We start from the raw sequence: 14,581 nt of genomic DNA on the forward strand, positions 1-14,581 counted from the left end.
CACAGTTATCATGGCACGATAACCCAAGAACTGGATGAAGCTCGATAATTGTGTATTTTTATAAGCATTGACGTAATTATAAAATCGTATGAGTTGTTTAGATAATGAAGTTGAAAAAATAAGAAAAATGGGTACCGACAATAGGGTTAATAGGCTGTTTTACTATTATTATTCTTCTTACCTAGTTAACGGTAGTTTAAATACCTTCATCTTCTACATAAGCGTTACGTACCTACTTCATGTACTAAATTACCTATACAGATAGACAAGAAGTTTTCGTTAACACTTAAGTAATCTACAGTTGCATGCAGTCTAACGTACACGCGCCTCAGTAGACGATCTTTCGGTTACGTCTTAGTTTCCTTCGTTATCAGAACCTCTCAGACTTCCTCATCCGTTTTTGTCTCGATAATTCTACTTATCAGACATAAATAAAACAGAAGGTTTATAATCAAATAAGAATGTTACGCTCTCTCTGATCAGTAAAGGCTATTCTTTTTTATGAGTATTCCCAAGTAAGACACTTAGGTACCTAATTTATTTGGACAGAACCAAATCAAAGAATATTCTTTCAGGTAGATATTATACATAGATTACTACCAGGTAAAACATGGATTGTTCATAATATGAGCTCCTGATATCTTCGGAAAGGTTGGACTGATAACACATTTATTTTTGGATTTGATGAGGAGTCCTCTATAAACAACTCAATTTGATAAGTAGATGGGTGACGTCCGTATTTCTATTTAAAGGTATACATAATGCCCTTTATTGAAATAAATTGTTCCAATAAAGAGTTGTTAAATCGCTCCATGTCCTATTGAGGCGCAGTAGGTGATAGATATTTATAATGGTTTTCATATTGACAGTTGTTTTCTTAACGCCATTGAGCTTATAGGTAGGAGCAATGTACCTATCAACTATCTGCAAAATGCCGTCTTCTTTTTCAATCGATATTATAAATCTCATTCTCATCATTCCCTACACATAAGGACTTATCTAGTGATAGCTAATTAACTAAATGTATTTTTCGCATCATATTAAATACGTAGACACTCGTCGTGGTGGCCCGGAAGTTTAAGACACCCGCTTCTTATGGATGAGGGCGCGGGTTTAGAACCTACCAGCAGCACCAACGTGACTCTTTCAGAGTTGTATGTACTTTCTAAAACCTTTTAAACGCCACTGACAAACGATGAATGAAAAGTTCTTGAGGAAATCTGGGCTTATAATTTCTAATTATAAGTCTGAAATCATCAACCCACATTGAGCAAGCGTAGTGATTAATGGTCAAGCCTTCTCCTTGTGAGAAGAGGCCTTCGGTCAGCAGTGGCCACCAATACGCTGTTGACGTGATGTAAAACGCGTAGATAATATTCTCTCTAGCTATAATTACTCTTTATTCTAAGAAACGATTGCAGCTACTTTTAAACTCAGAATCTAGGTCACTGTCTCGTAAAACTACATCAATGTTGAATGCACTAACCGGCTGACAACCATCGCGGCACGTACGCACTGTGGCTTCGAAAACTAAGAAGTTCGATTCTGGGATCTTGAAAGCGTTGAATCTTGCTTCCAAAGAATCACCGTTGCGACCTTTGTCTAATTCAGGGAAAACGTCGGGATCTACAGGACATCTGGAATATAAAAGCGTGTAAGATTAGTCAAAATTAAAAATAAGAGTTTTGTGATGAAGATAAAAAGAGTTATTGAAATAGGACATGATGCCAAGTTTCAGATTTCTTAATGTTACTAATGAGATGAATTCGAAGAATTTGTGAAACTTATGAATTGGAAAGATAAACTTACCCAACACGATCAATTAGCTGCACCGACCGTCCAGAGTAAGGGTCTCTAGCAATGACATTTGTAGCGAATATATCCGTTGCATAGTTGTATCCGTCCTGAGCTTCCAATCTGAACGTTAATGGATCTCCAACAGCAATAGTGGTCGTGGGTCTGCCTTGATACAGGATCATAAGACGGACTTTGGAGTTCAAAGAACTCTCTTCAGGAAGATATTCGATGGGTATGGGACTGCCCGACCTGTCGACCAAATCATACCCAAGACTACGGTTAGATTCGAAGAGATGCTTCCTAAAGCGTTTAACTGACTTTGAATGAATTTGCCAGGGACAATTTATTATAGAATAGGAAAATCAAATGAAAGAGCTAGTGAACAGATTCATTCAAAGTCCCCCGTTAGTAGCTGTTAGTGATAACAGCACTCAAAACCAACATTCAACTAACTAAATAAACCATCCTGTTAATTTCTACATTCCAAAATGTCCAGAAACTGAAAACATACAGGAAAATCTGGCAAAAACAAACAGCAGCGCTTCAAAAAACCCGTTAGCACATAAATAATGATTCTACAATTGTTTTCCCAAAATATACCAAAAACGAAAACAAAATGGTTTCAGCGAAAAGTAATGTTTAGGAAACACCTATAATAAACAACAATGTATACAAATGCAAAAGGTAAAAGAAATCTTCAGAAGCGAACTCATGAAAACACGCAACACTTGTTATAATGTTAATGTTCAAAATTTGTGCCTACGTGATAAAGAAATATTCCAAAATAACTTAGTTACTTGGAGGAGCTAATTCGCTAAAGATGTTAATGAAAAAAATGTTCCACATATAGAAACAATAGTGTTTATCAGATGGGCACAAATTGATGATCGATGACATAATTCTCACCCGGCGCCGATGTAATTGGAAGTGACTACAGCCTCTGCTGGGCCTCGAAACAGGCAAGTCAAGTTGAAACGCTTGTCGCGAGAAGTTTGCACGTTGTCGCTGAATTGGACCACTACGATGTTGGTCATCGTATCTCCATACTGAAAAATGATATTTTATCACAAAAAAATATGGTTATTTTCAAGTGACTGATACTTAAAGACTAGTTTATAGTTATTTTCAAATGTTTATGAGCAAATTATTAAACAAATATACTTTTAAAAAATAAATACTAACCCTCTGTGTTCCACATTCAGGGTATCCATGAGCTCCAGTGATACGCAAAACGTTTACTACTCCACCATTTCCACGGAAGAAACACCGGTCATAAAAGCCATAGGTATACATTCGACCATAGAACCCTTCAGGAAGTCGGAGAGTGAACTCCATTCCATCTTCGTTGCAGACTTGGGATACTACGAAACATAAAATTCATGGTAGTTGAAGTTTAGCTGGTTGGTTTGTTTACACACAAAACAATGCCTCAGACAAAGTAAATCTGTTTTAGTATCTTACCGTCCAAACAATCATCAGCCATCCTGCCAAGAGCTCGTTCATAGAAATCATATTCATTAGCTGTGTTATCGAAATGTGCTGGATTAGCAGCATCAAGCTCCCGAGTGTCTCGATCGCTCAGCTCACAATTATCACGAGGTTCCCCAGCCCACGCGCCGTCTACACCCCTGTCGACGTAATTTAGGTCAGTAATGTCACTATATCTAGCACGATTGCATCACAGCATGTTTAGTATACTAACCGATAGTTGAATGACCGACAGATGAAGTCTCTGGCCTCTATGCATTCTCGTTGGCAATGAGCCAGTGACTGAGCAGTAGTGAATCGTCGAACATATCGTCTCTGCATGCGTTGTCTACCCACTTGTCTAAAACTGTCCTCTTCACACCGCGATCCCTGCCACGGCCTTTGTCCAATTGGTGGTCTACCTATACCATTACCAATGGGACCTCCAATAGGACCTCCAATTGGACCTCCAATGGGTCCACCAATAGGGCCACCAACTGGACCATTAATTGGCCCACCAAGACCATTGATTGGTGGTCCTACAGGTCCAATAGGGCCATCAGGTTCATAAACTGGTCCACTACCATATGAAGGTCCGCCGCCACCGTAAACCGGTCCACCTAATTAGAGAACAAAATTTAGTAAGGGTATAAAGTATTATGAATATTTCATTTCTAAGATTACATACTTATAGGGCGTTCAACTGGACCAGGTGGAGGATAAGATCCACGATAACCGTTAGGCCTCTCAATGGGTCTGGGTCTTAAACCAAAACTAGGTCTGGGTTCCACTGGATATCTGCACAAATATTATAAATCAATGTTGTTGTTTCGATAGAAAAATAACTAAAAACAAAACTTTAGTTTTTCTGTATTTACCTGTCTGTGCCCGGTCGAATACCTCTGTCAGGGAATCGATCCGGCCCAGCATAATCGGGTCCGTAATAGCCCCCACGTCCGTAGCCTGCTACAAAAAATGTCACGTGAAATCACGAACTATATTCCTAAAAAACCTAAATCCGTAATTTTAAATGAATCTAGTATAGTTATGTGCTCACCGGGGTATGATGATCCGGTCGGCGGATATTTGTTATACAAATCTGGGTATCGGTCCCCGCCCAGAGGTACTGGGTCTCTGTTCACCCCAACTGGGTAGCGACTGAACGGGTACCGTCCCCAATCGTTAGTTCCAGGGTATCTGTCCTGATCGAACCTATCAGGATAGCGGCTAGAGCCCCACCCCGGTCTAGACGGGTATCGGCCACTGCCTCGTACAGGGAATCTTTCTGGGTATCTGTCTTGTGGGAACCTTTCAGGGTAAACGTCAATAGGATAGCGGCTAATGGGATATCGGTCTACTGGGTATCTTCCGATGTCGTTAGTAGGAAAGTCGTAGGGTGGGTATCGTCCGCCGTCAACTGGGTAACGATCACCACTTGGGAGAGGATATCTTCCACTGCCTGAGGGGTATCTATCAACCCCGAGCCCGACTCCAGGTGGGTATCTGTCAGCAGCAGGAGGATATCGGTCAGCTCCCGCTGGGTACCTATCTGCGCCAATCGGGTATCGTTCGGGACCAATGGGGTATCGATCAGGGCCAGATGGATACCGATCAACACCAGGTGGATAGCGATCGATGCCGGGTGGGTATCTGTCAGCTGGGTATCGGTCTGCGACTCCAGGAGGATATCTGTCAGACGGGTAGCGGTCTGATCCGACGCCAGGTGGGTATCTGTCGTCGGGGTAGCGGTCGTCAGGCCCAGATGGATATCTGTCGTCTGGGTACCGATCTGGCCGACGGTCGCCATACCGGTCATCATCTGAATACCGGTCGTCGTCCGGGTAGCGGTCTACGCCTGGCGGGTATCGATCCCGGTCGCCTCCATTACTACCACCTTGAAATAAAAGGATATATTAAAACAAGTTCTTCAATATTTATTGTAGTAATAGAATGAATAGAAAACATCAAACATGCGAACAAACAAGTCTATTCTACTGCTAACTACTTGCTAACTAAAGTTTATAAATAGCTAACTACGATTACCTTACAATGACCAGCATGCTGATAACAAATAGATCCTAGAAATAACAAACAACATCTACATAATACCTACTTACACAGTTTATTTGTACTCAACTATCTACTAGTTACAGCATTCTTACGACTTACCTTATCACTACAATTTACAAAAAAAAATACATTTCTAATGTTCTACAATAATTTCTACGTTCCCAATACAAAGCTCCAGTTTCCTTTTTACTTCTACCTACATAGTTTTCTCTTGTGGTTGTTGAACGTTATCAAGAATTTAATAAACAGAAGTTGTTAAAATGATTCATGAATTGGATTGAACGGACGGACGTATGAATAAAACTTAATGCCGGTTAACGACTTTTTATTCACAATAACAAGTGTTCAGATATCATACTGCTTACATATTTTAAACAACGTAGGTAAACGCCTCTTCATTCTTCATTGTATGTGTTTATATTTTTATCACCATTTCCCTCAAGAACGCGACAATTTGTAAATATAAACAAGTATTTAATTGCATAATATTTGATACTTATAGAATGAACTAATAAATGACTTGTATTAGTTCCATGATCTGTATTTTATACTTTATCAATGGCATTACAATCCCTTCTTTAATTATAACATTCATCAACCACAAGTACATCACCCCGCTCCTGTCTATCATGCATCGAACCTGTGGAAGTAGAGGGCCGTCCCCCCCAATTGCCCTGTGAACCAGTTCCCGGAGTCCCAGCTTCGCTCTCCCCTCCAACTAGCTGATCTGAATGCCCAAACCATAGTCGTCAATATAAGGGTCTTCCAAAGAGTTTTATGAATAATTTTGTAACAATAGAACATTCGATCGTTTAATTTGTGTGTAATTTGGATTAGGATTAAAATAATGTGTTGTGATAAGATTATGAAGTAGTGACACCTGTGACAATCAATACTTCTTAGTTTTAGCCGCAGCATAGTCTGTGAAATGGTAAAAAGGAAATACATCCTAGTCTTTACCTATGTCCATGAAGATACGCTACAAAATAATTTCCGATTTTCACAATGTTTCTATTTTGCACAATGCTGCGGAAAACACATTTTGTACATTGATGTATTTATACATCAATGATTTTATATCTATTTCAGTTAACGATCCTATTTGATTTGCTGACTTTCATATACATTTTATTATTTCCTTTGTTCACAGACATAAATACAGAGTTATTTGTAGAATTAAAAATCTAGTCTGGTCTGAAATCCACACCAATAATAAAACAGATAAATATGATATTTATGAACACAGAAGGGTCAATGTCGGGTGATTCTCAACGTGAACAGTTGTAGCAATTGGATGGTAGTTAAGGATGTCAAGAAAATATTATAAGAAGAAAACAACATTAAAATGTGGTTTTTACAAAAAAAAAAGTAAACAATTAGTACTTAGTGCAGCTTTGCAATATAGTATTTTAGCATTAAAAGCATAGCTCGAAACAATGTTTACGATAATTGCGCTATAAAACATAATGCAAGTTAATATTCATGATAATGTCATTGCTATCGATATGGTGTGATTAACGATAATAAGTAATAACATTTCGATATAAAACATATTTCTCGAAGTTGTAAGTTTATCTTCAAAATTTTAAGATTACTAAAATTGCATTTATACTGTGAATTGAGAGCTTCAATTATTGATGATCGTTATATTTCATACAGTTAAAAGAACTTTTCAGTGTTAAGGTATATAGGACTTTATTATAAGCCTAAGCAGCCCTAGTATGTCCTAATAATAGGTACTACGTCGTGCTCAGCTCTATTAATCCCAATTTGTACTGATACGTTTATTGGTTTCTTCCTTCCAGTCCTCCACGGTGCCGTACGTCATATGCAGTCTAAACATTCTCGTGTAATTTGCACTGTAACTGACCTAGATTGCCTAGGTTTTATTTTTATTATATTATAATTTTCTCTTAAATAAAACTGACTAAATATCCTTGTCAGTTAAATATTCCACAATGCAAACTGAATCGATTTTTGGGTAGATAATTCTAACATGAACAATTCGAACAGAAGCGATACTCACGCATCAAATTTTCATAATAATCGAAATCGGGATCGTAAAGCAGTCGCATGCCATCCTTCTGATTGTATCTGCTCAGTCGGCATGTCCTGGCGCGGTCGCTGTACACTGCCGACCTGTCGAACAATGCCTAATGTCGCTGAATAGCCCACAAACACGCAATCGTACAACGAACTTGTCACACCTTATCTCCACTACTTGTGACACACAAAGCTAAACAGATAATTTAATGATCTGTTTTTCGTTTTAGCCAAAGATTAGGACAATGTTTATAGGTCAGATTTTGTTATGATTAGCTATCATGACTTTAGCTCTATAGGAATTTACGAGTATGTTCGCAGATAAAGCTGCCATTATTGATGTTTTGACATAGATAGTGAATCCAATCTCAAAATAAGTGCTACTTGTTTCTTTTATCTTTAAACGCACCAACTGACATGTTAGCAAAATATCGGTTGGGAGTTACAAAACGGCCTTTTACGGTTGAGAAGTTATGTAAATATATGGGCGTCAATTGAAAAGAGATGACACGCGCATTTCGAAATCGTGTTCAAACGGCACAGTGACATGTTTCGGTACATTACCTGCACTGGAAGCTGGTCTGCCTCAAACATTCGTCCAAACACTCGCTGAGGGAGCGGCCGGTGATCTCCGAGTGGAACTCCCCTGTGATCCGACTGTTCCTGTACCTCTGGAAGGCCGTGTCCGGCCGACGTCCGGGAGAGAACAGGTGTGACGTCACACTGTTGTCCGGGTACTCCGTGCCACGAGCTGTCACCCGATGAGAGACTGATCATAATCGTGAGAAAAACCTTAATGTGGTTTCATGCACAGTTAATTCAGGAATTTCAGAATGTTAATTGCAAGCATTTAAGGTTAAATATAGACACTACATACAGCTGTTATCTAGAACTAACAGACAATCTTGATAATACTCACGATTGTCCAGGCAAACAAGGTCGTAGAAGTGATGGGTGGGAGATGCGCTAACAGTCACGTCGTCTTTTTGTGAAACTGAGTCTTCCTCGGACAGAACGCATTGGCGAGTCATAGCGTCATGCTCGATGGAGCGACAGAAATATCTAAGAACAGATTTCGTATTCAAATGTAGTAATAAATACAAGTTAAAACAAGAGCAGCTATGTGAAATGAAACTATTTAGGTCTTACTTCTCAGCCCGAACACACATTGCTTGACATTCATCGAGAGTCATGTTTGAAAACACATCGGCTTCGAACGGTCCGCCGAGGCGCTTGTTTTCTTCTTTAATGAAAACTGCTAAGCCATCACAACGACGTTCGGCTAAAAAAACATAAAACATCCTGATCATAGACCATTGTCATTTTGTACAATATTGTGGGTACTGTATTTAGAATTCTCAATATAACTATAGACTGAATACGTTATTTACCGTTTAAGCAAGTATTTTCTAAATAATCTGCGTTATGGTCGTCTTCCAATAATTCTGGGTGTGTCCTTCGAGTAAATCTACTTAGGGAACAAGTCCTCAGAGCAGAGTCGTATGTTGCAGAACGGCAAACAAAGCTGAACTCTCCCAGACATTTATCTTCACACTCTGTTCGGTTAGTAACCATTATTTCCTTGAGATCTGAAGGAGGAAGTTTGAGTCGCTTTCGAGCATGGCGTTCAAAAACATACCGACGGGATGGACATTCACGCTCCGGCCGATTCGCTAAAACGAGAAAACAATGAGAATGACAATGACCATTGTGTCCACAGATAACGGTATTGATAAACGTTCCAAAAAACTCACATGTGAGGCAGATTTCATTGAAGTGGACGCTGTTTGGTACAATCATGAGGGTCCCGATGCCTTCGGGAGCGGCCTGTTCTCTTGTGAGATAACAAGTGGACTCCTCATATTCAGGTTCAGGGCTGAATGCAGCTATTCTAGCACCAGGTTGGAAATCAATAGAGTTGCAAGTCCTAACCAGGCTGTTACCAGAACGGTCACGCAGACACAAATCCTGGCATTTCTCCAAGACGCGAAAAGGTGGCGCCGTCTCGCGTACCTATGTTAATGAGTGAATGAATAATGCAAAGTTAATTATGTTCAGACTATGTTTGTCAACATCAACACAAACTGGTGCGTTTCGATAAACTACAAATGTAGGTGGCCTTGTGGAATTAAAAACAGATAGCTATAATATAATTAATCACGTAATCGATTATTTGACATTGTTCGATGTTTTCGACACACTTATTTGCAGTATTTAATGTTGGTATTTTAAACATAATTTCACTATTGATATGTTTGATTTCATAGAAAGAAAACCCAAAGGTTTATTTGTATTATTCTAAGTTAACCATCCCGTACAAGACTATATTTATAGACCTTACCTTATACCTTCTAATTAATTAAGTAAACCTACATTTTGAACAAAATGCGAACACTCTTAATGTTGTTATACTTACAACATCATCATCAAATCCATGTAGCTGTTGATTAGGCAGTCTTTCATACATGACCCTTCCCATTCCCTGGTTGCAAGTAGTTTGAGCTGTGAACGATATAGTTTATTTTTACTCACGTTTTAACTTTATGTATAGTAATCCAATGACTCCTTCCTCCTTGGTAAAGGTGAGAGGGAGTGTCAGACTGTTACTGACTAAAAACCATCCCGTTCCTACTCCTGCTTCAAGCCGCATCCCCGGTAAACCCGTTAAGTTGTCCGCAGCCCCGAATAACGTACCAGTCTGTAGTTCGTTTGTTTGTATTACAAAGTGAGTTCATGAGTTATCTAATATTAAGCAAACAGTCTTTAATTAAGTCACACATAGATAATCTCGGTTAACACATTGTTTGATTATGTCTTTATAAGATGTTTAAGTAAAGGTACATATTTGAGAGAGAGAGAGTTTAATCTGTTGGTTTAGATTTTGGGTTTTTTAAAACTTCTTTGTAGGTAACAAAGAGGTTTTAATAGCTCATAACGTTGTAGCCAAAAATTGGTATCACATTAGTAGTACGGCTAATCAGTATCTGTAAGTGATTTTATCCTATATCTTATTCCCACTCATATTTATTAGATTATGCGCCAATTAATTACTTAAACATTATTGATGTTTTACTTCCCAGTTTTCTAAGTACCTATTTCTTGTTACTGATAACTGTTTTAAGTGTTAGATAACTAATCAAACGATATATCTATGCTAAGTACGGAAGAGGAAATCAATCAAAGGGACAGGAATGTTGTTATTGACACTTATCAATCAATCGTTGAATAAATAACAATTTTGTAAAACGAGTGACAATGGAGATGATTGTTTACTTACCTATTAATAAACCTATTGAATATCAAGAGGCTATAGAACTATTTATTTGTTTGTTTAATAACTCATTCATAATACACGAGTAGGCTAAGGTAAAACGCCTTATTACATACCTAATGACAGGTAATTAAAACTTTTATTTACCCAGCTCATCTTTTGGATTTGCTTGAGGATATGCTAAGTCCAAAGCATCATAACCTCACTTCTACTTAATACGCTTAATGACAATAATTAAAGGAAAACAGAAGCACCTACTATAATGTCTCTCTTCTGAGAAAAACTGACACAAAACTCACAAAGAGAAACTCGTGTAAATAAAAACAAAAACAAGGAAAAATGTGTCTGCAAGTCATTCATCGCTCTGCAGCAGCATTGAGATTATAATTCCAATTGCCATGGAAGTCATCATAACTACGTAAGATGTATGCATTTAATTTTAGATGTTATTTAATACAACTTTACCTATTCCTTTCCAGAACTGTGGACTGTTTCAGAGCTGCGGACCGCCTAGCGTATTACCGAGACTCCAACTAAAAAACCGGTAGTAGGAACGGGGCAGTTATTATTCAGTAATAGTCTGACCCTCCCTCTCACATCGCCCGAGGCGGGAGAAGTCATTCATTGGGTTTTTTTATTGATTTTCAACCTTTAAGAAAACCTATTCCTTTCCACCTCTAACGTAAGTAAGTGGCGTTTCATCTTACCATTGGCCATGGTGAGCATGGTGAGTGCAGTGAAGGCATGCATGACCCTCGCCCCCCGGGGCTTCATCTTCTAACGCTGCTGTGTTCCTCGTCACCGACCACTCATATGGTCACCTGCAACAATATACAAACATTTATTAGGATATCTATTTCCACGACCTACGGACTACCTAGGAACGGGGTGGGTTTTAATCAGTAAGAGTCTGACACTCATTCTCGCCTCATCATACGGACAAGTTATTGGATAACTTTCCACCGAAAAAAAGATATCTATTTCCTAAAATCCGATGTAGCTTAAAGTCCTTGCTATATAGGAAGTAAACTAGCTAGAACTCATGATTTCAGGATAACCTATCTGAGTAAGGAATTCTCAAATCTTAATTGTCCTAACATAAAGGTACCTATATAGATTTCTACCTGTACAGTATGTAACATATTATGGTAGTGTTATAGAGTGAAGCTACCATATCATAATTTTACCCATAATAATCATTATAAACATAATCGTTAGCATACTTTTCTATAGATTTTCATATTTATTGCTAAACAATATATTCGTAGTTGAAAATAGAGATTTAACTACAGTTTGGTGTTAATACTTAACTTGCAAATATGTCAATTTTACGTCCCATTACTCACTTTTTTAGAACTAACAAATAGAGACAATTCGCTTGTGTAGGTGCCATTCATCTCTTCAGAAAGTGATAATGGTTTAGCAAAGCACTAATCAGCAGACAAGAGACTATCGGGAGCAAGGTTATTGCGAATACATATTTGTAATGTCCAGAGACCCAGAGTAATATGTTCACCATTTAGTGTCCATATAATGACGGCCTTCAGCTAGAAAATTATGGCTACCATCTATATGGGGCCGTGCGTGTGATAATTGCAGTATACAGATCTGTATTATGATGTTTTGCACGTAAATAGCGCTTGTACCTATTTATTTGTGTCACTATGTGTTAAATGGCGCGAAATGTCTATCACAAACAAAAACATGGCGTCCAGTTTTTGTTGTTAGCTAATTATAGAAGTCATTTAGATATGAAACTGGAGTGTCTTGTTACTCGTCTGTTGAAACTCACAGATTACGACTGGTGTTATTTTGAAAATAAAGTCTTTACATCCATCCATTCATCCATCAATGGCGACGACAGTTCCTGGTAACTGGTGAAAGTAATTTTAATCGACTTTCCAAGAAGTAGGATTCTCGTTTAGGACTTAGAGGACCGAGACAATGACTGAGTACAAGGAATACCTTTTTTTGGGATATTAGTTTTTGAATTCGCTTTTTTTAAACAATGTTTTATCGATAATAGCCTAAAATTTAAATGATGAATAGTCTGATATTAAGGTAATAAATGCATAGAATTTGAAAGTCATATAAGGATAGAGGAGCTAACAGACATACCTACTTAAAGAATCGGCTTCTGATTTAATTCTAACATTGTTTTGGTATTCGAGCGGCATCTTTCTATCATACATTAACCCAAAATGTTTTGTTAGATAACCTAAACAAAGAGTTTAACAAACAAAGAAGTCCTAGATCTAAACATATTTTGAATGATGCTGTATATAGGAACAAAGACAAAACATTTGCACAATATCTTAACTGAACAAATATTTTTTCATCTCAACAACATGTTTTCAATATATCCCTTTATTGTTATTGTTATAATCAAATCGTGCGTCACCTATGAGTGTGGCCGCGATTCCTATGTCCGTTTGCAAATGATTAGTTGATTTTTCGTGCATCGATTTTTAGCACTTTATATTGAGTTCACATAACTTAATCCTAAGAGATTTGGCACACAATTTGGCATAGTAACTACATTTCCAGGTTATTTGATTTATAAATTTGCAATGAATTGTGGCTTGATTCTCGATCATTCTAGACTAAAGCCAGACTTGGTCAGTAATTTGTATACGCCATGAGCACTGATCATCAACGGCCCTAACAAACGAGCCCAATACAGTTGACGAACAATACAAGTATATTTATAACATTCGCAACTATCGGAGCACGAAGTGTTGGGTTGTAACTAGTCATATACAAAACCCATGCATCACTACTCTTTCGCTTTGTACAACGTAACAGTACTTCGCTTTATCGATGGCGTCCATATTGAAATGGATACTGACATCGAAACCGTTATTTTGCGCACACCCGTGAAATAGATGCAATTAATTGTATTCATGTATGTATGTATTTATGTTGGGAAATATTTCAATGAAAATTGACTACTGTTTGTGGCGAATTTTATAATGAACCTATTTGAGCTTTTGTGGTATGTAAAATAAAATAATGTCTGTTTTTCCCTGATGCAGCAATTGTAATAATATATAGCAGTTTTTGCTAGTCACATAGTCGATTGTTGGCTAGTGTGGGATAAGAACTCTATAGAGTTGCTTCTCTCTTTGAAAAACTGTTTGAATACCTATGTGAGCTAGAATTTCTCGAATAGACTAGTGTCAATATCAGTAACAATGCATCACACTAACAACAATGCTAGAAAGAAGTTTCTATTAAGATAAACTAAGCATTCAAAGATGTATCTGTATCTTCAATAATAAACCACTACATTGTTGCTTTTCAATAACTGTAGGTAATTGTGACTATAAATAGAAATATTATGAAATACAAGCAAAGGAGTATGTAAACAAATAAAATAATACATAGGTAATTGTCTAGACATTAAACACATTATTATTAACATCAATACTATTGTTTTGCTCGTAGTAAATGAGTACACGGTTATTATAATATTATTTCCTATACGTTTTCCTTCCTCTATAGGCAATTATAAGTGCGAATTTCATATATAATGAGGATATGAAAAACAATGATAAGACCATAACATTTAGTTTGGAGCAAAACAAAGATAACCGAGGTGTTAACTGCGCAGTGAGTATCTTCTTTGACGTTGACTGTAAGGAGGGTCGTATCAGTAACGTGGTAGTTAATCCAGATATGATGAGACAAATAAAAGTTACGTAGATTGGCACAAACACCATAGGATGAGAAAGAGAATAGGAGTGAAATCTGTAGAACTAGCTGTTCTAAGTAGCTTGAAGTGGGGTACGACGATGACCAAAATAAATAGAGCAATGACAATAATCTATCAACCTCACACCGCTTTCTCTTCTCTCACCCATCTACGCAGTATAAACCCTGAGTACGAATTGGCAAGTACAAATATACTACCAGGTAGTTAGTTAGTACTAG

At 37.7% G+C, this 14,581-nt stretch overlaps 1 protein-coding gene across 9 annotated transcripts in view; it reads right to left on the reverse strand.

The window, feature by feature from the left end:
* The window catches only part of LOC118266035 (uncharacterized), a 56,065-nt gene that overhangs the window by 4,385 nt on the left and 37,099 nt on the right, over positions 1 to 14,581 (reverse strand). For 2 of the 9 annotated variants that reach the window (XM_050694708.1, XM_035579376.2), the window contains exons 4-21: positions 11,356 to 11,469; positions 9,794 to 9,879; positions 9,132 to 9,390; positions 8,769 to 9,050; positions 8,527 to 8,659; positions 8,297 to 8,439; positions 7,942 to 8,146; positions 7,361 to 7,473; positions 5,975 to 6,061; positions 4,322 to 5,158; positions 4,143 to 4,230; positions 3,953 to 4,062; positions 3,500 to 3,884; positions 3,259 to 3,425; positions 2,980 to 3,158; positions 2,704 to 2,843; positions 1,810 to 2,070; positions 1,487 to 1,637 (exon numbers count right to left, since the gene is read on the reverse strand). In XM_050694708.1, the coding sequence (XP_050550665.1) occupies positions 1,487 to 1,637; positions 1,810 to 2,070; positions 2,704 to 2,843; positions 2,980 to 3,158; positions 3,259 to 3,425; positions 3,500 to 3,884; positions 3,953 to 4,062; positions 4,143 to 4,230; positions 4,322 to 5,158; positions 5,975 to 6,061; positions 7,361 to 7,473; positions 7,942 to 8,146; positions 8,297 to 8,439; positions 8,527 to 8,659; positions 8,769 to 9,050; positions 9,132 to 9,390; positions 9,794 to 9,879; positions 11,356 to 11,422 (3,693 nt within the window). In that variant the 5' untranslated portion in view covers positions 11,423 to 11,469. The remainder of the gene's footprint in view (positions 1 to 1,486; positions 1,638 to 1,809; positions 2,071 to 2,703; positions 2,844 to 2,979; positions 3,159 to 3,258; positions 3,426 to 3,499; positions 3,885 to 3,952; positions 4,063 to 4,142; positions 4,231 to 4,321; positions 5,159 to 5,974; positions 6,062 to 7,360; positions 7,474 to 7,941; positions 8,147 to 8,296; positions 8,440 to 8,526; positions 8,660 to 8,768; positions 9,051 to 9,131; positions 9,391 to 9,793; positions 9,880 to 11,355; positions 11,470 to 14,581) is intronic. The other 7 variants (XM_050694713.1, XM_035579377.2, XM_050694709.1 and 4 more) reach the window with 7 other exon arrangements.

Source organism: Spodoptera frugiperda, chromosome 7 (genome assembly GCF_023101765.2).
Source record: "Spodoptera frugiperda isolate SF20-4 chromosome 7, AGI-APGP_CSIRO_Sfru_2.0, whole genome shotgun sequence".
NCBI classification, from domain to species: Eukaryota; Metazoa; Arthropoda; class Insecta; order Lepidoptera; family Noctuidae; genus Spodoptera; species Spodoptera frugiperda.